The sequence below is a fragment of the Hemitrygon akajei genome, chromosome 14 (genome assembly GCF_048418815.1).
Source record: "Hemitrygon akajei chromosome 14, sHemAka1.3, whole genome shotgun sequence".
NCBI lineage: Eukaryota > Metazoa > Chordata > Chondrichthyes > Myliobatiformes > Dasyatidae > Hemitrygon > Hemitrygon akajei.
Genome location: NC_133137.1, coordinates 50631495 through 50658761, shown reverse-complemented (window position 1 = coordinate 50658761; position 27267 = coordinate 50631495). Strand labels below are relative to the sequence as shown.

At 46.4% G+C, this 27267-nt stretch overlaps 1 protein-coding gene across 1 annotated transcript in view; it reads right to left on the bottom strand.

The window, feature by feature from the left end:
- eea1 (early endosome antigen 1) overlaps nt 1-27267 on the bottom strand; it is a 159824-nt gene that overhangs the window by 97465 nt on the left and 35092 nt on the right. Inside the window, 8 exon segments of the mRNA XM_073066037.1 lie at nt 7083-7202; nt 10786-10935; nt 12441-12779; nt 15335-15451; nt 19861-20016; nt 24089-24210; nt 26662-26775; nt 26889-26928. Of these exon segments, the coding sequence (XP_072922138.1) occupies nt 7083-7202; nt 10786-10935; nt 12441-12779; nt 15335-15451; nt 19861-20016; nt 24089-24210; nt 26662-26775; nt 26889-26928 (1158 nt within the window).

Sequence of the window (27267 nt, the reverse complement as noted above, 5' to 3'; positions counted from 1 at the left end):
AAGGCAGTCTCCCCTCTCCGGTAACAGAGCGATCCCACCAGCGATCAAAAGGCAGTCTCCCCTCTCCGGTATCAGAGTGATCCCACCAGCGATCAAAAGACAGTCTCCCCTCTCAGGTAACAGAGCGATCCCCTGCGATCAAAAGACAGTCTCCCCTCTCCGGTAACAGAGCGATCCCACCAGCGATCAAAAGGCAGTCTCCCCTCTCTAGTAACAGAGCGATCCCACCAGCGATCAAAAGGCAGTCTCCTCTCTCTAGCAGTAGAGCGATCACCAGCGATCAAAAGACAATCTCCCCTCTCCGGTAACAGAGCGATCCCCTGCGATCAAAAGACAGTCTCCCCTCTCCAGTAACAGAGTGATCCCACCAGCGATCAAAAGACAATCTCCCCTCTCCGGTAACAGAGCGATCCCCTGCGATCAAAAGACAGTCTCCCCTCTCCGGTAACAGAGTGATCCCACCAGCGATCAAAAGACAGTCTCCCCTCTCCGGTAACAGAGCGATCACCAGTGATCAAAAGACAGTCTCCCCTCTCTGGTAACAGAGCGATCCCCTGCGATCAAAAGACAGTCTCCCCTCTCCGGTAACAGAGTGATCCCACCAGTGATCAAAAGGCAGTCTCCCCTCTCCGGCAACAGAGCGATCCCACCAGCGATCAAAAGGCAGTCTCCCCTCTCCGGTAACAGAGCGATCCCACCAGCGATCAAAAGGCAGTCTCCCCTCTCCGGTAACAGAGTGATCCCACCAGTGATCAAAAGGCAGTCTCCCCTCTCCTGCAGCATAGCGATCTCACCAGTGATCAAAAGACAGTCTCCCCTCTCCGGTAACAGAGTGATCCCACCAGTGATCAAAAGGCAGTCTCCCCTCTCCGGTAACAGTGTGATCCCAAAAGCGATCAAAAGGCAGTCTCCACTCTCCGGCAACAGAGCGATCCCACCAGCGATCAAAAGGCAGTCTCCCCTCTCCGGTAACAGAGCGATCCCACCAGCGATCAAAAGGCAGTCTCCCCTCTCCGGTAACAGAGTGATCCCACCAGTGATCAAAAGGCAGTCTCCCCTCTCCGGTAACAGAGCGATCCCACCAGCGATCAAAAGGCAGTCCCCCCTCTCCTGTAACAGAGTGATCCCACCAGCGATCAAAAGACAGTCTCCCCTCTCCGGTAACAGAGTGATCCCACCAGTGATCAAAAGACAGTCTCCCCCTTTCCGATAGCAGAGCGATCCCACCAGCGATCAAAAGACAGTCTCCCCCTCTCCGGTAGCAGAGTGATCCCACCAGCGATCAAAAGACAATCTCCCCTCTCCGGTAACAGAGCGATCCCCTGCGATCAAAAGACAGTCTCCCCTCTCCAGTAACAGAGTGATCCCACCAGCGATCAAAAGGCAGTCTCCTCTCTCTAGCAGTAGAGCGATCACCAGCGATCAAAAGACAATCTCCCCTCTCCGGTAACAGAGCGATCCCCTGCGATCAAAAGACAGTCTCCCCTCTCCGGTAACAGAGTGATCCCACCAGCGATCAAAAGACAGTCTCCCCTCTCCGGTAACAGAGCGATCCCACCAGCGATCAAAAGACAGTCTCCCCTCTCCGGTAACAGAGCGATCCCCTGCGATCAAAAGACAGTCTCCCCTCTCCGGTAACAGAGCGATCCCCTGCGATCAAAAGACAGTCTCCCCTCTCTAGTAACAGAGCGATCCCACCAGCGATCAAAAGGCAGTCTCCCCTCTCTAGCAGCAGAGCGATCACCAGCGATCAAAAGACAGTCTCCCCTCTCCGGTAACAGAGCGATCACCAGCGATCAAAAGACAGTCTCCCCTCTCCGGTAACAGAGCGATCCCACCAGCGATCAAAAGGCAGTCTCCCCTCTCCGGCAACAGAGCGATCCCACCAGCGAGCAAAAGGCAGTCTCCCCTCTCCGGTAACAGAGCGATCCCACCAGCGATCAAAAGGCAGTCTCCCCTCTCCGGTAACAGAGTGATCCCACCAGTGATCAAAAGGCAGTCTCCCCTCTCTGGTAACAGAGTGATCCCACCAGCGATCAAAAGGCAGTCTCTCCTCTCCGGTAACAGAGCGATCACCAGTGATCAAAAGGCAGTCTCCCCTCTCCGGTAACAGAGCGATCACCAGTGATCAAAAGGCAGTCTCCCCTCTCCGGAAACAGAGCGATCCCACCAGCGATCAAAAGGCAGTCTCCCCTCTCTGGTAACAGAGCGATCCCACCAGCGAGCAAAAGGCAGTCTCCCCTCTCCGGTAACAGAGCGATCCCACCAGCGATCAAAAGGCAGTCTCCCCTCTCCGGTAACAGAGTGATCCCACCAGTGATCAAAAGGCAGTCTCCCCTCTCCGGTAACAGAGTGATCCCACCAGCGATCAAAAGGCAGTCCCCTCTCCGGCAACAGAGCGATCCCACCAGCGATCAAAAGGCAGTCTCCCCTCTCCAGTAGCAGAGTGATCCCACCAGTGATCAAAAGGCAGTCTCCCCTCTCCGGTAACAGAGCGATCCCACCAGCGATCAAAAGGCAGTCTCCCCTCTCCGGTAACAGAGTGATCCCACCAGTGATCAAAAGGCAGTCTCCCCTCTCCGGTAACAGAGCGATCCCCTGCGATCAAAAGACAGTCTCCCCTCTCTAGTAACAGAGCGATCCCACCAGCGATCAAAAGGCAGTCTCCCCTCTCTAGCAGCAGAGCGATCACCAGCGATCAAAAGACAGTCTCCCCTCTCCGGTAACAGAGCGATCCCACCAGCGATCAAAAGACAGTCTCCCCTCTCCGGTATCAGAGTGATCCCACCAGCGATCAAAAGACAGTCTCCCCTCTCAGGTAACAGAGCGATCCCCTGCGATCAAAAGACAGTCTCCCCTCTCCGGTAACAGAGCGATCCCACCAGCGATCAAAAGGCAGTCTCCCCTCTCTAGTAACAGAGCGATCCCACCAGCGATCAAAAGGCAGTCTCCTCTCTCTAGCAGTAGAGCGATCACCAGCGATCAAAAGACAATCTCCCCTCTCCGGTAACAGAGCGATCCCCTGCGATCAAAAGACAGTCTCCCCTCTCCAGTAACAGAGTGATCCCACCAGCGATCAAAAGACAATCTCCCCTCTCCGGTAACAGAGCGATCCCCTGCGATCAAAAGACAGTCTCCCCTCTCCGGTAACAGAGTGATCCCACCAGCGATCAAGAGACAGTCTCCCCTCTCCGGTAACAGAGTGATCCCACCAGTGATCAAAAGGCAGTCTCCCCTCTCCGGTAACAGAGTGATCCAACCAGCGATCAAAAGGCAGTCTCCCCTCTCCGGCAACAGAGCGATCCCACCAGCGATCAAAAGGCAGTCTCCCCTCTCCGGTAACAGAGCGATCCCACCAGCGAGCAAAAGGCAGTCTCCCCTCTCCGGTAACAGAGCGATCCCACCAGCGATCAAAAGGCAGTCTCCCCTCTCCGGTAACAGAGTGATCCCACCAGTGATCAAAAGGCAGTCTCCCCTCTCCTGCAGCATAGCGATCTCACCAGTGATCAAAAGACAGTCTCCCCTCTCCGGTAACAGAGTGATCCCACCAGTGATCAAAAGGCAGTCTCCCCTCTCCGGTAACAGTGTGATCCCAAAAGCGATCAAAAGGCAGTCTCCCCTCTCCGGCAACAGAGCGATCCCACCAGCGATCAAAAGGCAGTCTCCCCTCTCCGGTAACAGAGCGATCCCACCAGCGATCAAAAGGCAGTCTCCCCTCTCCGGTAACAGAGTGATCCCACCAGTGATCAAAAGGCAGTCTCCCCTCTCCGGTAACAGAGCGATCCCACCAGCGATCAAAAGGCAGTCCCCCCTCTCCAGTAACAGAGTGATCCCACCAGCGATCAAAAGACAGTCTCCCCTCTCCGGTAACAGAGTGATCCCACCAGTGATCAAAAGACAGTCTCCCCCTTTCCGATAGCAGAGCGATCCCACCAGCGATCAAAAGACAGTCTCCCCCTCTCCGGTAGCAGAGTGATCCCACCAGCGATCAAAAGACAATCTCCCCTCTCCGGTAACAGAGCGATCCCCTGCGATCAAAAGACAGTCTCCCCTCTCCAGTAACAGAGTGATCCCACCAGCGATCAAAAGGCAGTCTCCTCTCTCTAGCAGTAGAGCGATCCCCTGCGATCAAAAGACAGTCTCCCCTCTCCGGTAACAGAGTGATCCCACCAGCGATCAAAAGACAGTCTCCCCTCTCCGGTAACAGAGCGATCCCACCAGCGATCAAAAGACAGTCTCCCCTCTCCGGTAACAGAGCGATCCCCTGCGATCAAAAGACAGTCTCCCCTCTCCGGTAACAGAGCGATCCCCTGCGATCAAAAGACAGTCTCCCCTCTCTAGTAACAGAGCGATCCCACCAGCGATCAAAAGGCAGTCTCCCCTCTCTAGCAGCAGAGCGATCACCAGCGATCAAAAGACAGTCTCCCCTCTCCGGTAACAGAGCGATCACCAGCGATCAAAAGACAGTCTCCCCTCTCCGGTAACAGAGCGATCCCACCAGCGATCAAAAGGCAGTCTCCCCTCTCCGGCAACAGAGCGATCCCACCAGCGAGCAAAAGGCAGTCTCCCCTCTCCGGTAACAGAGCGATCCCACCAGCGATCAAAAGGCAGTCTCCCCTCTCCGGTAACAGAGTGATCCCACCAGTGATCAAAAGGCAGTCTCCCCTCTCTGGTAACAGAGTGATCCCACCAGCGATCAAAAGGCAGTCTCTCCTCTCCGGTAACAGAGCGATCACCAGTGATCAAAAGGCAGTCTCCCCTCTCCGGTAACAGAGCGATCACCAGTGATCAAAAGGCAGTCTCCCCTCTCCGGAAACAGAGCGATCCCACCAGCGATCAAAAGGCAGTCTCCCCTCTCTGGTAACAGAGCGATCCCACCAGCGAGCAAAAGGCAGTCTCCCCTCTCCGGTAACAGAGCGATCCCACCAGCGATCAAAAGGCAGTCTCCCCTCTCCGGTAACAGAGTGATCCCACCAGTGATCAAAAGGCAGTCTCCCCTCTCCGGTAACAGAGTGATCCCACCAGCGATCAAAAGGCAGTCCCCTCTCCGGCAACAGAGCGATCCCACCAGCGATCAAAAGGCAGTCTCCCCTCTCCAGTAGCAGAGTGATCCCACCAGTGATCAAAAGGCAGTCTCCCCTCTCCGGTAACAGAGCGATCCCACCAGCGATCAAAAGGCAGTCTCCCCTCTCCGGTAACAGAGTGATCCCACCAGTGATCAAAAGGCAGTCTCCCCTCTCCGGTAACAGAGCGATCCCCTGCGATCAAAAGACAGTCTCCCCTCTCTAGTAACAGAGCGATCCCACCAGCGATCAAAAGGCAGTCTCCCCTCTCTAGCAGCAGAGCGATCACCAGCGATCAAAAGACAGTCTCCCCTCTCCGGTAACAGAGCGATCCCACCAGCGATCAAAAGACAGTCTCCCCTCTCCGGTATCAGAGTGATCCCACCAGCGATCAAAAGACAGTCTCCCCTCTCAGGTAACAGAGCGATCCCCTGCGAACAAAAGACAGTCTCCCCTCTCCGGTAACAGAGCGATCCCACCAGCGATCAAAAGGCAGTCTCCCCTCTCTAGTAACAGAGCGATCCCACCAGCGATCAAAAGGCAGTCTCCTCTCTCTAGCAGTAGAGCGATCACCAGCGATCAAAAGACAATCTCCCCTCTCCGGTAACAGAGCGATCCCCTGCGATCAAAAGACAGTCTCCCCTCTCCAGTAACAGAGTGATCCCACCAGCGATCAAAAGACAATCTCCCCTCTCCGGTAACAGAGCGATCCCCTGCGATCAAAAGACAGTCTCCCCTCTCCGGTAACAGAGTGATCCCACCAGCGATCAAAAGACAGTCTCCCCTCTCCGGTAACAGAGCGATCACCAGTGATCAAAAGACAGTCTCCCCTCTCTGGTAACAGAGCGATCCCCTGCGATCAAAAGACAGTCTCCCCTCTCCGGTAACAGAGTGATCCCACCAGCGATCAAAAGACAATCTCCCCTCTCCGGTAACAGAGCGATCCCCTGTGATCAAAAGACAGTCTCCCCTCTCTGGTAACAGAGTGATCCCACCAGCGATCAAAAGACAGTCTCCCCTCTCAGGTAACAGAGCGATCCCCTGCGATCAAAAGACAGTCTCCCCTCTCCGGTAACAGAGTGATCCCACCAGCGATCAAAAGACAGTCTCCCCTCTCCGGTAACAGAGCGATCACCAGTGATCAAAAGACAGTCTCCCCTCTCTGGTAACAGAGCGATCCCCTGCGATCAAAAGACAGTCTCCCCTCTCCGGTAACAGAGCGATCCCACCAGCGATCAAAAGGCAGTCTCCCCTCTCTAGTAACAGAGCGATCCCACCAGCGATCAAAAGACAGTCTCCCCTCTCCAGTAGCAGAGCGATCCCCAGTGATCAAAAGGCAGTATCCCTTCTCCGGTAACAGAGCGATCCCACCAGTGATCAAAAGACAGGCAGCTGGTGCTCACCTTCTGCATTCACCTCAATATTTCAATTTCTCTCGTTGCTTTAACTGGCAAACAATGGAAGCTTTAATCAGCAAAATGGAGTCGAACATCAGCTCACAGCCTTCTTGCCACGTGGTTCCAGCACGCTGCCTCTGCCTCCCGCAATCCTCTCGGAGACTGCAGAGTGCTGAAACACCCAAACAATCTCCAAACTGCAAAGCAGTTCCAGAATCACATTCAGGACCAATAACAAACGGAAAAGACATGAAAGAAATGAAATATATGGTTTCATGATCCATCCAGAAAATATCGACTGAAGGAGCGTTCTTCACCAAAAGTCCTTTCAGCAGTTCTCAAAGTTCAAAGTAAATTTATTACCAAAAGTATGTACTGTATATGTCACCATTTACCATCCTCATTTTCCTGCAGGCATTCACAGTAGAACGAAGGAATACAACACAATCAATGAAGAACTACACACACACACACACACACACACACACACACACACACACACACACACACACACACACACACACACACACACACACACACACAAACAACCAACATGCAAAAGTGCAAACCCCAAAGTCAGGTACTCTCCTATTCCCAGGTGCGAGGCTGGTTAAGTGATTACCTGTGTTTCTCGTAGCTGGGACGTGGTGTTCTGCTGGCTGGTCTGCAGCTCCTGGTGTTGCTGCTTCAGTTTCTCTAGCTGATGTTGTACTTCCATCAGGGCGGCCGCACCTCCCTTCACCTGAAGCACAAATCAAAGCATGAGCGCCACCCTGGACAGCAGTGGGTTTTAAGAGAATAATTGAACATTGTGTTTGCAAATCCTGAAGAAGTGTTTCGGCAAAGACAGTTTACTCTTTCCCATGGGTGCTGCCTGACCTGCTGAGATGTGTGTGTTGCTCTGTGTATGCAAGACCAAGGTAAGAGGCACCAGGATGCCGAGCTTCATCTCCAACAAGCATCCTGCTGGAACAGAGCCAAACTACAGGACTAATGGGAAACTCTGAGTCCGCTGCAGAACCAAGGGTCTCTTTCAACTCCCCAAGTTGGGACAAAGGAACCGTGCCTGGCTACAGGGACTGCTGGAAGGACGATGTAGCTGAACATCATTCCACCTTAGAACTCAAGCCCAGGTTTGACTCCTTAACCCCTCATCAGATTTTGTACCGATCACTTACCCTCTCCTGTGGTAACCACACCCGAAGGGGGCTCCTTGCCCTGAGTGGGAGTAGGCTCCAGAGTGCCACTGCTAGCCATGTGCCAGCCTCCTCTGAAACTCTGTGTCTCAGGATCCAGGCTCCAGGGTTCAAGTGCCGCTGAGTGAAGCAACAGAGAACCAGTTGATGGGGAAAAGTTGTTCAGTCAGCTTTCCCCGGCCAGCGGTCAGCAGAGGGACACTGTCATTGTACACCCACGTCGTCAGCCCGACAAACAGCTTCAGAGACCACACATGATCACACTGGGATGTAGGTTAGTAACACGTCACTTCTCAGCTTCCTTTCTTGGTATAGCCTCACACACCTTCAGGACAGCAAGGCCCACAACACGAACACCCTCAACCAGTTAGCGTAGCTGAACTGACCTTCCTCTCCTCTGGTCAACATCCCAGAGAAATCTGAGCTCATCAGCTTGACTGCGGTATGAATAACTACATATAGTTCTTCCCACTCACCTTCCATTGAGCAGTGACCACAAATGGAACAATCCACTGGAGTTCATAGCTAAAACTCAATCAAAAACCGGTCCTCTGCTTTATTTTATTATGTTAAAATGGAAACAATATCAATAATGTTTACTCTGGAACCAATCACAGCCATTCACACAACCCAGGCCAGCACCAGCAGGGGAGGAGGCTGGAGATCAGTTCTTTTCTGCTGAGGAGCTGTCAGAGAAAAATCTGCAAGTACACGAAGGACTTGAGGAAATGAGGCATCGTCACTGTTAGTGCGTACATATGTCAACCAATACCTAAACTAAACCTATGGAGTGGAATAAACAGTTGACACTTTGGGCCAAAACCCTTCATCAGGACTGAAACGGAAGAGGGAAGAAGTCAGAGTAAGGCGAGGAGAGGTCAAATAGTTCAAACTAGCAGGTGATAAGTGAAAGTAAGTGAGGATGAAGGTAGGTGGGGGAGTGGCCAGGGGGTTGATGAACCAAGAAGCTGGAAAGTGAGGGGTGGAAGAGGTAAAGGGCTGAAGAGAGAGAAACCTGATAGGAGAGATGTTCATTTGCAAATTGCTGTACAAAACCTAATGAATCATTTAGTAATCATAGCTAAAAGTAGCTCAAATATATTATCCAAGTGCTATGAGTACTACACATGAAATTAGACAATTAAAACAATGCTTCAGAGGGAAGATCAGCATTCCATTCACTCTCAGGCAAAGGAAACACTCCAATAGGGGGCACAGTTGCACAGTGGTTGCTGCCTGCTGCCCCACAGCTCCCGAGTTCAATGCTGATCGCTGTGTAGAGTTCGCATATCCTTCCCCTGGTTTTCCTTCCATGTGCTATGGTTACCGCCCACGTACCCAAGATAGTTAACAGGGCACTGTAAGATGGGTGGCCTAGGGAGAGGTAATGGGGGAAGAATGGGGGACAAGTGGGATCAGCAGAGAGAGATGCTTGAGGGTCACTGTGGCCGTGTTTGGCCAGAGGCCCAGATCTGGGCAGCATGACTCTGTGACTTTGATCTGCGCACAGAACGACAATCCCCAATGTGATTAGCTCACATTTCAAACATTCTTAAGGTGGCCCTAATCTACGTGAATAGCTGCATTCAACTCTCAGATCGATAGCCAAAGATGTTTTTGCACGGCATAATTTTAAGATGATAGAAGGAAAGTATAACGGAAATATCAGAGATACTTTTTTTAAAAAAAAAGCAGAGACTGTAGGATGTGTGGAAAACCCTGCCAGAGGCAGATACATTACAGATATACAAGAAACATTTAGATAGGCAGATGAATGATATAAAAATGGAGGGCTATTTTGGGAAGGAAGGGTTAGGTTCACCCTACATAATCGTGGGCTGAAAGGCCTGAACTATGCTGTAATGGCTTATGGTCTTTGTTCTATGAAACTTCCTACTTAAATTGTTTATTCAATGGTGGTAGAAAATTTGTACTTTGGATATGTTTATATCTAGATGCTGATGCAAAGGGCAAATTCATTGTTTAGCATTGACTAATGTACTAGGAAGTGAAGTTGCCCTTTTTTCCCCCCGAAAAGTTGATGTTGGCTGAAGTGTAAACATTGTTCAGGGAACATGGGGAAGTATGTCTTGTGAGAGTAGATAGGCTGTAGTTATACATTTTGACTGAAAGGTGGTATCCAAGTATTGCACAGTGACGGTCACCTTGAAAAACCTGCTCTAACTTTTGCGCTAAGTCATGAACACTTAATTGAACTGGAAAGTTCAAGGAGCCTACAGAGAAAGGTTAAACACAAGAGAGGGAGGTTAAATATGATATGTTGCTGGACCATGAGCAAGGATAGGAGGGCCTTTTGTAACACTGGATAGTGACTGAGTCAGGGATTACATCGCTGCCTGATGACTCACCCCAAAGGCCTGACGTTTCAGTTTATCCACTCGTCAGTGTCTTAAACTGCATATTGCCTCTCAGTGAAGAATCAGAATTAGGTTTATTATCACTAACACATGTCTAGAAATGTGTTGTTTTGTGGCAGCAGTACAGTGCAAGACATAAAAATGAGTACAGTATAACTTTCTGAAAATAAATACTGTAAAAGAACAATATTAGGGAGGAGGTGCTGATTGGGGTAAAATAGAATTGGTATAAATGTCAGTATAAACTTGATGGGCCAAATGGCCACACATAGCCATTTGTTCCTTTAGAACAGGGATGAAGAGAAATATCTTTAGCCAGAGGGTGGTGAATCTGTGGAATTCATTGCCACAGGTGGTTGTGGAGGTCAAGTCATTGGGTTTATATAAAGTGGAGGTTGACAAGTTCTTGATTAGTAAAGGTGTCAAAGGTTATGGGAGAAGGCAGAAGAATGGGAAAATAAATCAGTCAGATTGAATGGAGGAACAGATTCAATGGGCCGAATGTCTTATGAGGTAGTGTTCATGGCACATTCAGAAATCTGATGGCAGAGAGGAAGAAGCTGTTCCTAAAACTCTACGACAAATCAAACTACTGAAGACAACCCATATGGAGTCTTACACAAGAGAAGTCTGCAGATGCTGGAACTCAGAGCAGCACACACAAAATGCTGGAGAAACTTAGCATCTATGGAGAAGAGCAGAGTTGACGTTTCAGGCTGAGACCCTTCAGCAGGGCCACGTGGAGTCTTACCTGCTCCTCACTGCGAGACAGTCTGAGCTGCAGGTCAGCCACTTGCTGTTCCTTATCCTTCATTTTCTCACCGGACAGCTGCCTCTGTTCTTTCAACCGGCCCTGTACCTCTCCAAGCTGCCGCTCAGTCTCCAGAAGCTTTGCGTGGAGCTATGAAAGGACAGTTTCTATGAGCATCTTTTAACATCAGTAGCGGAAGAACCCTACACTGTGATCCTTCCCCACCGAGCCCTTGCGGTAACTGCAGCACGCTTCAGTGCGTCCCCCAGCACGTATTCCGACAGTCTGGAACGTGCCAGTCAGCAGCATTCCTCCACGGACATCTCGATGTGCTGCCAAGACCACCAGGTTTCGAGCAACTTGTATGAGCACCCTGGAGTACGGTCAGCCAGCTCCACTGAGAACTGCTTTCTTTGCACAAGCAGACGATCCACCCGTAAGCTTTGTGCTATTCCCACTTTCATGTAGAGGAACTGGTGGTGGGCACGGGGATATAGATTACAACTGGGCTCCAATAGGCAATTCTGGCCCAAAACTGTTTGAAAGGTGGCTTCTTATACACTACATGTTTTTAATTCAAATCTTATTTGCATTTCTTTAAAACCAAGATTCTTACTTTAAACCAGTGAAATTGGACCTAACATTATTTTTCTAAAATATATTCCTCACTGTGATTCAGTGGAAAGTCGGTGTAGGGTGACTGAGTATGTGGATTTAATCCCAAAAGTATGCATTTTTTAAATCAATGGCGTTCCACTAACTAATCCTACCAGAGTTTACAGTTACTGCGTCTGGCAGCCCAGAGTCTGCGAATCCACGAGTCCACTGGAGGCTGGAGAACAAAGAAGATGCCTGTCCTGGGGCTGGAGGACTGCAGATGTGCACTGGTAGGGGCAGAGGGAGGAAAGGGGCCGTCTTGCTGTTGTTTTGTTGCTTGTTGTGTTCTGCCGAGCACGGTGGGCTTGCTATGCTGGCAATACTTGCGGGCTCCCCACACCACATCCTTAGGTGTGTTGGTTGTCCATGCAAATAACAATTTCACTGCGTGTTACAATGAACATGTGATAAATATATCTAAATCTACTGTGAATAACTTTAAAAGGAAACATTTTTTATTTACACTTGTATGCTGCAGATCTCTATCAAATATTTAAAAAATCATCCAAAGCATTAGTGTCTTCGTGCCCAGAAATTCAGGTTAACTTCTTAAACCAAAACACCTGTAACTGAAAGGAATCATCACAAACTGTAACTAGTCGCCCTGGAGTCAGGGCAGGTTTTAAAGGTGTGGCTGTCTTGTAGCGCAAAACCAGAAGAGACTGCAGAAACTGAAATTGCACTGAACACCAGAGTTGGAAGTTGCAGTTGTGATTTCTGACACCAAGTTGGAGTTACAGGAAGGCCGACGGAACAGGTGATATGAAAACAGCGTGGGAGTTCTCTGTTGTAAATCAGCTGGAGTTTATAAAATGGAGTCACAGGAAACCACAAATGCTGGAATTGGGAGTGGTCTAACCAGGGTTTTATAGAGCTTCATCATTACCTCACTGTTCTTGAGCACAACAAAAGCAAACACACTGTAAGCCTTTTTAGCCACCCTATCAACTTGTGCAGCAACTCTGAAGTGGCGAGGGCCAGGGGTTTACACAGCTCACCTGGTTGACCTCGCTCTGCAGCTGGGCACTCAGCTGCTCCTTCTCCTCTCTCTGCTGCTGCGTCTGCTTGAACTCAGCCCGAAGCTGGTGATACTTGGTTTCCACCTCTGACAGCTCAGCCTTCAGCCTCTGGCCAGACTCGCCACTCTGACCCAGCTCGGTGTGTGCTCTCTGCATCAAGGCCTCGGCAGATGACAGCTTCGTCTGCAGCTGCTTGCAATCCAGTTCCTTCTCCTGCAGAAGAGTCTGCAAACTCTTCTTACTCAACACCTCCTCATTCAGACGATCATGCAGCTCCTGAAATCCAATTTCTTTCTTGGATAGACTTTCAGAGAGTTTCTACGTTAAGGCAATACATAAACGTTCAGTTAAAATGGTGCAATATTACATGGCAGGGTTAGCAGTACTGTCATTAAGTTCAAAAGCTGAAAAATCTGATTTAAAGAATTGAACAGCTTCGCAGTCAAGTTTATCATAAATCAACAACAGTCCATATCTGCACGTGATCACAAGAAAGAGCAGAGAGTCGTGACACAGCTCAGCACATCACAGAAACCAGCCTCCCCTTGACAGACTTCTCTCTGCTCAGTAAAGTAGCTAACATAATCAGAGACTCCACACTTCCAGGATATTTCTCTTCTCCCCTCTCCCATCAGGCGGAAGATATCAAGGTCTGAGGATAGCAGCTTAAGGACAGCTTATATCCTCCTATCAGACTCCAGAATGGACTTCCTGTACGATAAGATGGACTCTTGGTCTCACAATTCATCTCGTCATAACGTTGCACTTTACTGGTTACCTGCACCGCACTTTTTTGGTAGATTTTACAACTTATTCTGCATTATTTTTGTTTTAACTTGTTCTACCTCATTACACTGTGTAATGATTTGATCTGTACGTAAGGCCAGCTTTTCACTGTATCTCAGACAGTAATAAACAAATCCCAATACCAACAGCTTTTGCTAACATTTCTTTGGGAAGGAAGCCCATACAAATTATCCAATACCAACCTATTAACCATGCTTTTAAGTATTTAGCCAACAAAATAAAATTGGTAATGTTCCTGAGATTTTTTATGTTGATAATTCATCATATTGTTGAGTATTACATTCTGTTCACCCCAGGATTCTCTCATATTTACTAGAGTGAACCCCCTCATTCCCTGCTTCACTTTCAGAAATCTCTGATGGCTCCTCTTAAAGCCCTTGGCCTTCAAGTTTAAATCTGTGCTTTGAAGGTAACTACAACCTGTTTTGTGACTTCCTACAACATGAAGTTTCTTAAGACCATAACTATCGTGTTGTAACGGAACTCTGTACATTCAATTCCTATTTTTAATTTCATTTCTCTTCACCCTGGTTCTGCAACCTTTGCAAGTGGTGCCTTACAGTTCTTAAGAAAATGATCCTCATTACTGGCCTGAGATTTTTGACTGATGACACTTACAATAACTTGGCATGCGGTTGAGTATTACATTTTTTTCCACTTTCTCCTTCTCAGGGCTCTTCCAACTGTCCCTAGAAAGAAACCTTACACTCTCTGCTTTGCTCTAGCAAACCTCAGCTGCCCCGCTCCTTCTTCAAACAGGATGCCCAGAAACACAATCTGATCCGTCCATCCCACATCAACACCCGCAGGCTGAGGAAAATGGTCACCAACATCGTCTCAAAACCAAAAGCTGCAAACTGATCAGTGATGGATCTGTATTCAATATATACTTGGATATTATGTGAATCATGGGGTGAGTGCAGGACAGTGACGCTGAGGTACCATAATCCTATCGAATGGCAGAGTAGGTGTGAAGAGTTGATAGGCTTGAATCCCAAGTCTGCAAATCTCTGCAAATCCACTGGGGAAGTCAAAGGCCCATATCTGCCAAACTACAAGTCCTGGAGGCTGGAGGCCAGAGGCTGTCTGTCCCGGGGTTAGGGGACAGTATATGTTCGTGGATGGGTGGGAGGGAGGGACAGGGTTTGGTTTGCTGCTAGGATTTGTCAATGATGTGTTATTCTGCCAAGCATGGTGGGCATGTTATGTTGATGCCGGTATGTGAGGAGACACCTGTGGGCTGCCTCCAGCATATTCTCGTGTGTTAACACAAATGTTGGTTATTAATGCAAACGAGGCAGTTCACTGTGTTTTAAAGCACATGTGATAAATTAATCCAAATCTGAATCTGGTGTACTCTAGCTTCTATATCATAAATTATATTGATTAAGATGGGGGTGCTGTGTGCTGTTGGTGGCAGAAAGGACTAGGCCTCAAGCCAGTGTTGCCGGTTTACAGCCAGTAGAGAGAGGCATTGGTGCAGTATCCAGGCTGGAGTCGGCACTGCCCCCCCCCCCCCCCCCCCGCCCCACCCACACTCTCCCAGTGTTCACTTGGGCCTGGAATATTTTTTTACATCGCTGTATCTTACTGACATCGTCATGTGCTTGCCATCTTGTATGTGTTATGTGTGCTTTGTGCTGTGTGACTGTTGATACTGTGCTTTGCAACTTGACTCTGGAGTAACACTGTTCCTTTGGCTGTATTCATGTATGTGAATGATAGCTAAACTTGAATTCAATTGAATATTATCCAAGTGCTCATTTACAACCAGGGTTTCAAGTAAAGGCATCACTGGAGAAACTCAGTGGTTCAGGCAGCATCTGCAGAAGGAAATGGACAGAGGACATTTCAGGTGGAAGCTCGTAACTTGGACTGGACGAGAGTAGAGATGAAAGGTCTCGACCCAAAACAATGAAACTTCCATCTGCCTCCACAAATGCCCGCTGACATGTGGAGTTTCTGCAGTACCTCGGGCGTTGTTCCAGATTCCAGCATCTGCTGTCCCTGGTGTCTCTGCTGTTCAAGTAACAAGTGCCAGTTTCCATAGTCGGGGCTTCACACACCTGGTTTTGCTGCTTCACTGCGTCACGTTCCTTCTGGATCCTCTGAATCTCCTCACAACGGCTCGAGTTCTCCTGAACAACTTTGGCAAGCTCTGCCTTCAACTCCCCCATGGAGACCTTAAACCCAAACACAAGTGTGACTCACAGCCCTGATCTTTGCAAAACGGAGAGTGAAACATTGTTCAAATATAGACTAATTGGAAAATTACATATTTCTTAAATGAAGCACACACAGATCATTCAACCCGTTTAGACTGCCTACTGCCTGATTCTAATAAGGTCAGGCTCCCCTGATAACTTCTCCCCCACTTTTAAATCTCTGCCCTCTTGTTTTTGATTCCTCTACCACCAGGGGGAGGGAAATTCTGACTATCCATCCTATCAATGCCTCTTATAATTTAATACACCTCTATCAGATCACCCCTCTGCCTCTGTCACTCCTGGGAAAACAAGCTCAGTCTATCGAACCTCTTCCCGTAACTAAAGTCCCCCAAACCAGGAAAAGTCCTAGTGAGTCTGCAGACTGATTTTTAATGACTACACAAATTCATAATCTCAGTATTTTTTTTCAAAATTTTAATTTGCATTATTTGTCTTCCTTTGCACATTGGTTGTTTGTCTTTTTTATGCATAGTCTTTTCATAAATTCTACCATATTTCTTTATTTTCCTGTAAATACATGAACGAAAATAAATCTCATAGAGACATATACAGAGTTTGATAACAAATTTACTTTGAACGTTTGAACTTTGAATGTTAAATATTCTAAAAGGCCATGGTATGCGTATGTCATGTTGACATATACAGTACGTATTTAGATAAGAAATCTAGTTTGACTTTGAAACAGTGAACTCTAATCCAATAAAGGTTTTAAAAGCTACAAGTTACCTAGACCTTTCAAAACTTACTGATGATTGTTAGACTCAAGACAATTAAGGGATATGGAAACGAAATGGGCAGACAGAATTGAAGGATGGTTCTGTTATAATCCAACCGAAGGTGGAACAGGCTTGGGAGAACTGAACAACATATTGCTGTCTAGCTTTTCTTATCAAAATTTTTGCAAACAAAAAGTTTCAAAATATTTAGCAATGTTTCTGCATCACTAGGGTACCTGTGCACACTGCTTCAAGTTTACTTCCCTCTGATTGATCTGAGAACTGGGTGTCTAGAGCAGTTATTGTCAAAGAATTCATCTGAACACAACAACAGGAGTACCCAACTCTAATCCCAGCTACTAACTAAATATTTACATTGCTTAACTTTGGCAATTGTTTTCTACCTAGGATATGACCCTCGGTGCTTTGAAAATTAAACAGAAGATTTTAATAATAAGAGTCCGGACTTTAGACCAGTGTGCCCTCAGATGTATCGTCACATCTAATGGGGGCAACGCAGTGGTGCAACGGTTAGCGTAACACCATTACAGCACCAGTGTCCCGGGTTCAATTCCGCTGCTGTCTGTAAGCATCTTGCACACTCTCCCCATGACCCAGGTGCCTTGTCTTCCTCCCACTTTCCAAAGATGTAGAGATTGGTGGGTTAATTGGTCAGATGGGTGTAACTGGGCGGCATGGGCTCATTGGGCCGGAAGGGCATATATATAAAATAAAATAACTCGTCACTGTAAATCAAACTTTCTGACATCAGGAGATGAAGTCACTCATTTTTAAAAAGCCATATGTAGGGGGTACACACTTGAAGAAATAGGTATCTGAGAACAGCATAGACACTAGCTCACTCTCATTTAAAAGAATCCTATTGCCTCAACAACAGTCATTGCTTCCAGCAAATAACAGAATACCCCACCTCTTTGACTAAATGGCTAACATTTTAAACAAAGATTCAACAGATTAACTGTGGAGAAGCAACAGCGTCTGGAATTTTGAGTGGCACACAAGGCATTGTTCGAGAGAAGGATTGCAAGATTTACCTCAGATTCAAGTTTCTCCAGATGGGAAGCAATAAGGAAAACAAAGTGAAGGATGGCAGCATGGAAGATGGAAAGAAATTAAATGTCACTTCACAAACACAGTTATCGGGTTAAAGCTTCAGTAATTAACCCCTTCAGTTAGCTCGATGTGAACAATGGAAACTGGAAGCAAGCGAGGCAATGTGTCAGGCAGGAGCAGGGGTAAAAACACCAGGGCAATAATCCATTACCCAACATGCAGGGGGCAAATGTAATCTAACCCTCTCACTGGGGAACATATGAGATCAAGTTCAGTGCTCGTTTTACATCTTCAATACAGTGGAGAAAGAGAGTATCTTGGGATTCACGTCCACAGACCCTCAAAGTAGCTGCACAAGTTGATAGGGTGATTGAGAAGGCCTATGGTGTGTTGGCCTTCATTAGTCAGGGGAGTTCAAGAGCCATGAGGTAATGTTGCAGCTCCATAAGACTCTAGTTAGACCACATTTGGAATATTGTGTTCAGTTGTGGTTGACTCATTATAGGAAGTGTAGAAGCTTTGGAGAAGGTGCAGAGGAGATTTACCAGCTGCTGTCTGGATGAGAGAGCATATCTTATGGGGGAAGCTGAGCGAGCAGGGCTTTTCTCTTAAGAGAGGAGGAGAATGAGCAGTGACCTCAATAGAGATGTACAAGGTAGAAGCATAGATCAAGTGGATAGCCAGAGATTTTTTCCCAGTGTGGAAATGGCATAATTTCAAAGTGACTGGAGGAAAATATAGTGGTTCATGTTGGTGGGTCAAATATGATGGCAAAATATAATATTAATGGTAAAGACTCTTGGCAGTGTGGAGGATCAATTGGGATCCGAGTCCATAGGACGCTCAAAGCAGCTGCGTAGGTTGACTCTGTGGTTAAGAAGGCATATGGTGTATTGGCCTTCATCAATCATGGAACTGAACTTAGGAGCCGAGAGGTAATGTTGCAACTATATAGGACCCTGGCCAGACCCCACTTGGAGTATTCTGCTCAGTTCTGGTTGCCTCACTACAGGAAGGATGTGGAAGCCATGGAAAGGGTGCAGAGGAGATTTACAAGGATGTTGCCTGCATTGGGGAGCATGCCTTATGAGAATAGGTTGAGTGAACTCGGCCTTTTCTCCTTGGAGCGAAGAAGGATGAGAGGTGACCTGATAGAGGTGTACAAGATGATGAGAGGCATTGATCGTGTGGATAGTCAGAGGCTTTTTCTCAGGGCTGAAATGGTTGCCACAAGTGGACACAGGTTTAAGGTGCTGGGGAGTAGGTACAGAGGAGATGTCAGGGGTAAGTTTTTTACTCAGAGAGTGGTGAGTGCGTGGAATGGGTGGTGGAGGCGGATACGATAGGGTCTTTTAAGAGACTTTTAGATAGGTACATGGAGCTTAGTAAAATAGAAGGCTATGGGTAAGCCTAGTAATTTCTAAGGTAGGGACATGTTTGGCACAACTTCGTGGACCAAAGGGCCTGTATTGTGCTGTAGGTTTTCTACGTTTCTATGAGATGTCAAAGGTGAGCGGTGAGTGTGTGGATCACACTGTCAGGGATGGTGAAGGAGCCAGCTACCTTAGGGACATTTAAGAAACTATTAGAAAGATACAAGAATGATAGAAAACTGGAGGGCCACGTAGGAGGGAAGGGTCAGAGTGGGTTAAAAGGTCGGACAACATCTGTACTGTGCTGTAGTAATCCATGTTATATGTCTTCCTGTTGTCAGCTGCATGCTTCCACCTCAGTGGCTAATGGTGCTACCGGGGAGCTCCAACGGGCCCGGTTCATTTGGTGCTGTCTGTCTAGAGTTCACGTGTTCTCCTCAAAGATATACCGATAAGCTTATCGGCTGTACATTTCCCCCAGTGGAAGGAAAGGGGCAACGACTGACAGGCAATATGAGAGAGAATCGGTTGCACAGAAATGGGACTGATGGGAATGTTCAGAGCCAGCACAGACTGGATGAGCCAAATAGCTTCCTTTGCCAATAAAAACATGAAAAATGTTCAAGTCAACAGCAAACAACATCAGGCAAGGTGCCCAATCACAGAGGATTACTGCCTGACACATTGGATCAAAAGTGCTGCACCCACACTGCACACACACACACACACACACACACACGCACGCACGCACGCACGCACGCACGCACGCACGCACACGCATACACGCACACACACACACGCACGCACATGCGCAAACTCAGACTGTTCATTAGATCTGATGGAGAAGCAAAAGAAATAATGTTTATCTGCAAGATTCCTGGCTTAGGTAATCCATTCTATTACAACAATGATGAGATTCAGACTGACTGAAAGACGGTCCAAAAATAACTGCCAACCCACAGGGAAAGATCAAGGGAATGAGATTTATGGGATAACCCCAACAATCAGCTGGAACAAGCATGATGGGCTGAATTTCCTTCACTCTGGCAATAGGGTTCCATCATCCTGTTCAGATGCTTATATTTCAAATAACCAATTAAATGTTAGTATTTAACGCAGCCTCCTTAAGCCTTTAGATGATTTGTCACTGGATTGTACCGAATCGGGAGACTTGTGCAGATGAGGATGCCCACGATCTTACCTCCGATGCCCCAACCTCCACTTTCAGCCGCTCATTTTCGTCTTTCAGTTTATCGGACCGCTTCTCCTGTTCCAGGCTCATCTGATCCATCAGGGTCTGAACTTGTACCAGCTCCTTCTTCAGCACCAGCACATCCTCGATTCCAGGCCTCTGAAGCTGCAATGACACTATAGCAATTAGGCTTCCGAACCAGGTTAGAAGTAGGAGTAATGACAATTTGATTGCCTCTTTCAACAATACAAAAAGGAATCCAAATTCACAACTAACTCCATTGAGACAACGAATGAATCCTATGGGTCCACCAGCTCACGTTGTGGAGCATTACAGATCCAAAGTACCTCTGTCTAGTTTCAGTAGTGGCACTCTACTAAAAGATGTGGCACGTGCCCAAGTGGTTCAGGTGTTGGTCTAGCAATCTGAAGGTTGTGAGTTCGAGCCCCAGCAACAAGGCAGTGTGTCGTGTCCTTGAGCAAGGCACTTAACCACACATTGCTCCAGTCCACCCAGCTGAAGATAGGTTCCGGCAAAATGCTGGGGGTTAACCTCGCGATAGACTGGCGGCCTATCCGGGGGGTGGGGGAGGCAGTCTCATACTCTCAGTCACTTCATGCCATGGAAACTGGCATAAGCACCGGCCTGTTAAGGCTCGGGACAGACTTTAACTTTTTTAACTCTACTAAAATAATCAACTAGTAACTTAAATTCACTAAGTCATTTGACATGTTAATGACATGTTAAAACCTACCAAATATTGAAAGGCCTAGTTGGTGCGGATGTGGAGAAGATGTTTCCAATAGTGGGAACCTAGGGCCAGAGGGCACATCTTCAGAATGCAAGGACATCCCTTTAGAACAGAGATGATGAGGAATTTCTTAGCCAGATGGTGGTGAATCAGTAGAATTTATTGGCTGTGGAAGACATTATTGTCATTGGGTGTACTTAAAGCAGAGGTTGATGTGTTCTTAATTAGTAAAGGGCATCAAAGGTTATGGGGAGATGGCAGGAGAATGGGTTGAGGGAAAATAAATCAGCCATGCTTGAATGGCAGAGCAGACCCAATTCTGCTCCTCTGTCTTATGGTCTTCTTCAGAAGAGGAGACCAGCCCTCTTCACCCAGTCTGCCTCCATGACTGCAGACACAGAGCTACAAAATTAACTCTAACCTGCCTTCTGAAACGGTCATGCAAGCTACTCAGTTACAGGTTAAAGATTAGCTGTTTGGGAATCAAGGGGAGTGGGTGAGTGGACCCAAAGTTGCTGCATTGGCAGGAAGCAGAGGTAATGATTGACCGGTTATGGTCACTAGGAGATTTTTGATCACGATGTTCCACAATGCTCAACTCTCTGTCCTTTGCTTACTTTTTTTTTTACATATCTGAATGATTTAGACTTTAATGTAGGAGCCAAGCAGCTGATATATAGTCTGGTCAAGTAGAGGAAATATTTGGAAGATACTGATGGTCTGATACATCAGGAAGAAAAGTAGCAAATGGGTTCCATGCATTTGGGGAGGCTCAACAAGCAAGGGAATTTACGGGAATAGAAGGGCGTCGAGTGGTGTGGAAGAACATTAGAGTTTGAACCAAACTTGCAGAGACCTGGAAGATAACAGGACAAGTTTCTGAGGTGATCTGTAAGTCACACGGAATCCTTTTCATTGGATTTTCTACTCCCATAAGAGCAGGTGGTTATACTAAAACTCAGGCTGCCAGTTTTGGTTCAGCACATTACAGGAAAGTATTGATGGTACTGGAGAGGATCCAGGGATTTAGCAAGACATAGCTTAGCCCAGAAAAGCATCACAATGTGGAAAGAGTGGACAAGTTAGTGTTTTCTTTTAAACCAGGGATTCCCAACCTGGAGTCCATGGACCCCTTGCTTAATGGTATTCATCTAAAGCATAAAAAAGGTTGGGAACCCGTTTTCAACAGTGGAGGTCGAGGAAGAATGATTGAGGTGAATAACATTAGGAGCCTACATTGAATTAATAATGACCAACTTCACTTAGCTGAGGTGGTCAAAAACAAGGGGTCATAGACATAAAATATTTAGTAGATGGTTTAAAGGGGAGCTAAGAGAAGATGATTTTACCCAAATAGTGGCTGTAGTCTAGAAATCACTTACTAACAATAGCAGAGACAGAAAACATTAAAAAATATCTGAATATGAAAATGAAGGACTGTGACATGTTGGATTCCGGAACTACTGCTGGAAGATGGAATTTGGGCAAGGGGCTCCTTTCTTGATCAGTATACATATGATGGGCTGAATGACCTCAATGAGCCATTCCCTGTCTCTGTTTCTGTTCCTTTGCACTGGAGTCAGATAATAAATGTTGGCCATACTCCGAAGCAATGGAACATGTGTGGTATCATTTTCCAAAGACATGCCGTGTATTATTAAGACTGTTGAAATTAGTTTTGCAACTTGCCATGGTGACTTTGGAGTTCACAGTGCAAGTTATTTATTCTGTGCTGGAACTACCTAACCACTGCTCCTAACATCTGAATTGGAACGCAGGACATTGAATGGCTGAGTAGTTCACTCAAAAAGCTGGCAGAGACCCACTTCTTGCGTGTTCCAGCATTGATCTACCTCCTGTGTGCACTGAGTGTATGTTCATGGGCTTCGGCTGCTGTAGCCCATCCACTTCAGGGTACGACATGCTGTTCAGTTGGAGATGCTCTTCTGCACTCCACTTTTTAAAATGGAAGGTTATTTGAGATACTGTCACCTACCTGTCAGTTTGAACCAGACAGGCCATTCTCCTCTGACCTCTCTCAGAACTGCCACTCACTGGATGTTTTTGTTTTTTTGCATCATGCTCTGTAAACTTGTGAAGATCCCTGGAGATAGCAGTTTCTGAGGTACTCAACCCATCTGGCACCAACAATCTTAGATCACATTTCTTCCCTACTCTGATGTTTGGTCTGAACAACAAATGAACCTCTTGACCATGTCTGCATGCTTTTACACATTGAGTTGCTGCCACATGATTGGCTGATTAGATACTTGCATTAATGAGCAGGTGTACCTAATAAAAGTGGTCACTGACTGTAGATCTACTCAGAGGAATAGATCAAACATGTCCCTCAGACAGCATCTGTTAATCATTAGCTGGAACAATTTGATTCATACTGGGAAAAATGGTTTAACTACATAATGCCTCATAGGCCTGATTTTATTCTCACAAATCAATGAATCTGTTGTAAAAAAAAATCACTCCCTACTTGTACATAGTTCTTTCCTTTTGCTTGTTTTTTCTTTCCACTCTTTTCTATAAGCGTATACCTCAGATAAATACTTTGTGGAGATTTGTGATATATATGATTATATGATATATATGTACAATGTCTGAAATACATCTTATGGAAATGTTTGTTTGATGATGAACTTCAATAAAAAAAATTACAAACATGTCCCTCGGAGAATGAGATTTCCTTATACCATCCCAAGATTCATTGTTTACCTCTTCCTTGTGCACCCCCCATCCCCTTCTCTTTCCTCTCCCTGTTCTCACAGCCTACCTATCACCCTCACCTTCTCCCTCTGGTTTCCCATCTACGTCCCTTCATTCCATGGTCCACTGTCCTCCCCTAGAAAATTCTGGCTTCTTCAGCCCTTTGTCTCTTCTACCTATCACCTCCCACCTTTTTACATCATCCCTTTTTAAGACCCCCGCCCCCCACACTCACCTACATACCGTCTCCTTTCTCACCGGGATTTCCCTATCACCTGCCAATTCATGCTATTCCCCCTCCTCTACCTGTTACTCTAGCTTCTGCCCTCGTCTTTCCCAGCCTGATGAAGGGCCTCAACCCAAAACTTTGACTGTCCATTTCCCTCCATAGATGATGCTCCAGTCGTTGAGTTCCTCCAGTATTTTGTTTCTGTTAATTCTCTGCTAAAGACCTCTGTTTGCTGTCCTTAACCAATTTCAGATTTTGCTCTCCATTTCCCTTAATCATCTGGGATTAATTTGGCATTACCTTATATCTTTCTTGTGAAAGATAGGAAAGACAGAATAAAGTTTAATTAATCTGGGTAATGTACATGAGGTGGAAGAAGCTAGTGACATCAAGAGGCTCAAAAGCATGAAAAAGGAAGTCTTGGGCTTATCTTGATTAACTCTCAGAGGGAGCAGAGCAAACACACGGTAGGTATGGATAAATCCTCAAGGCTTATTTCATTGCTGAAATAGAATAATTGTGAGAAGAAACTTGCATACCAGTTCACTGCGGAGCTCTTCAACCACAGCCCTCTCCTTTTCCAGCTCTTCTGTTAAAGATTTCAGATTCATTTCTGCAAGATCCCTGTGGCTTCTCTCATCATCAAATTTTGCTTTTACATCTGTTGAGAATTTATGAATATTAACCCATGCAAAATGATTGGCTGTTTTCAAAAGAAATCATATATTTATATTTACTTTTCAAATACGTACTGCCCTCGAGATGTTAGCTCAACATTCTCACCCTTGAGTCAATGATATTGGTTCCATTCCCAAGATATTTAAACAGCACTAGATGTGTTATGTTCTCATAAGTACAGTCCTTCAGGCAAAACATTAAAGGATCAAGGTTCATCTTTATTTGATATATACAATTTAGCAATTTGCCGTGGTTTACTGGCGCAACATGAAACAAAAACATTCAACAATTATAATACGTAATATGTAAAAAAACAAACAGATATGGAATATGGAGTAAAATGTGCATGAAGACACAGAGCTGACTAGAATGGTTGTTACCTGCTCGTCTACCTGCTGAACCGTGTCTACGCCCACCTGGACAAGCTGGCAAGCACTGTGAGGGTCATGTTTTTTGACTTCTCCAGTGTGTTCAACACCATCTGCCCTGCTCTGCTGGGTGAGAAGATGACAGTGATGCAGGTGGATGCTTCCCTGGTGTCATGGATTATTGATTACCTGACTGGCAGACCACAGTTTGTGCGCTTGCAACACTGTGTGTCAGACAGAGTGGTCAGCAGCACTGGGGCTCCACAGGGGACTGTCCTGTCTCCCTTTCTCTTCACCATCTACACCTTGGACTTCAGCTACAACACAGAGTCTTGCCATCTTCAGAAGTTTTCTGATGACTCTGCCATAGTTGGATGCATCAGCAAGGGAGATGAGGCTGCGTACAGGGCGACGGTGGGAAACTTTGTCACATGGTGCGAGCAGAATCATCTGCAGCTTAATGTGAAAAAGACTAAGGAGCTGGTGGTGGACCTGAGGAGGGCTAAGGCACTGGTGACCCGTTTCCATCCAAGGGGTCAGTGTGGACATGGTGGAGGATTACCTGGGGATACAAATGGACAATAAATTGGACTGGTCAAAGAACACTGAGGCTGTCTACAAGAAGGGTCAGAGCCGTCTCTACTTCCTGAGGAGACTGAGGTCCTTTAACATCTGCCGGACGATGCTGAGGATGTTCTACAAGGCTGTGGTGGCCAGTGCTATCATGTTTGCTGTTGCGTGCTGGGGCAGCAGGCTGAGTGTAGCAGACACCAAACTCATTCGTAAGGCCAGTGATGTTGTTGGGGTGGAACTGGACTCTCTGACGGTGGTGTCTGAAAAGAGGATGCTGTCCAAGTTGCATGCCATCTTGGATAATGACTACCATCCACTCCATAACGTACTGGTTAGGCACAGGAGTACATTCAGCCAGAGACTTATTCCACCAAGATGTTACACTGAGCGTCATAGGAAGTCATTCCTACCTGTGGCCATCAAACTTTACAAATCCTCCCTTGGAGTGTCAGACACCCTGTGCCAATAGGCTGGTCCTGGACTTTTTTCCACGGCATGATTAACTTATTATTTTATTATTTATGGTTTTATATTGCTATATTTCTTCACTATTCTTGGTTGGTGCGGCTGTAACGAAACCCAATTTCCCTTGGGATCAATAATGTATGTCCGTCCATCTGTCTTCAGATTAACCACCCGTGGAAGAACCTTTTAAGATGGCATGAAGGTTTTGTTTCAAGAGCCCTGTAACACTTTCCAGAGGGAGCTTTTGGAAAAGGCAGTTTGCAAGGTGCATAGAGTCTGCAATGATTCTCCCTGTCCGTTTCTTTGGCCTGGACACATACAGGTCCTGCAGTGATGGGAGACTGCAGCCAATGACCTGTTCTGCTGACCTGACAGTACGCTGTAGTTTTTGTATATTGTGATGGATGCTGCACCAAATCAGACAGTAATGGCTCCCACTGTCTTTTTAGGTGGATTAAAAGATCTAAAGGCACTATTTAAAGAAAAGTAAGGAGAGTTCCTGCTTTTGATGACGCTGACAATAATTGTTTCTTAACTAACAAGAGAGATGTTAACTAACAGATTTACCAGAATGCTGCCTGTCGTATGAAGATAGGTTGAGCAAGCTAGGGCTTTTCTACTTGGAGTGAAGGAGGATAAGAGGTGACTTGGTACAGATGTGCAAGATGACAAGAGGCGTGGATAGACAGAGACATTTTTCCAAGGGCAAAAACAGCTATTACAAAGGGACACAACTTTAATCTGATGATTGGGAGACACAGAGGGGGATGTCAGAGGTAAATTCTTTTCAGAGTGGAGAGTGCATGGAACATCTTGAATTAAACAATCTTGAATACTCTTAGATAGGAACATTAATGATAGAAAAATGGAGAGCTATGTATAAGGGAAGGGTTAGATTGATCTTAGGATAAGTTAAAAGGTCAACATTTCAAAAGGACTTCAATAACCAAAGAACTGAGAGGTCCCAAAGTAAAAATAAAATTCTCTGATCATTAATTTATCTTCAGAGACAGGGAATCCATACTTACCAACCAATTCCGCTGCTAACGTGGCAGCTTTCTGCTCGAGCAAGTCTTTCATCTGTGTGACCTTCTTGTTTTCTAGCTGGGAGTCTTCTAATTGGCTCTGTAGATGTGAAATCTCTATGGGAGGAACAAGAACCCACAGTTAAAAAATTAATTCTGTTGCAGTCTGTTCTAGAAGTCACCACTTTTTTTTTTCACAATATGCCCAACTTGTTTTAAAGAGAAGTTACCTTGGGGAATAGGAGACGTTGCTCCACCAGACTGAGATGCCTAAAAAGAAATAAAAATTGAGTTTGAGCATATTAGATATTTAATGACATCAATTAACCACCTTGAGAAGCTAGGCCAACCCTGGTTCCATAAAAGACATGTACCAATAACTTTAGGTGAACCAAATATTGCCCAAAAAGTGGCACAAATTAGCCACAGGGGAGATTTTACCCAACACTAATTTTAATAGAAAACACACCCAGTTACACAATCAATACACTTCCCTTGTATATATTTACTGAACAAATATCTCCTGCCATATAATAAAGTAGCAATTCTAGTGATCAAAAAGCCTCCCACACTCCACAGTCGCCTTAACCAACTCATGTACAAAAAGAT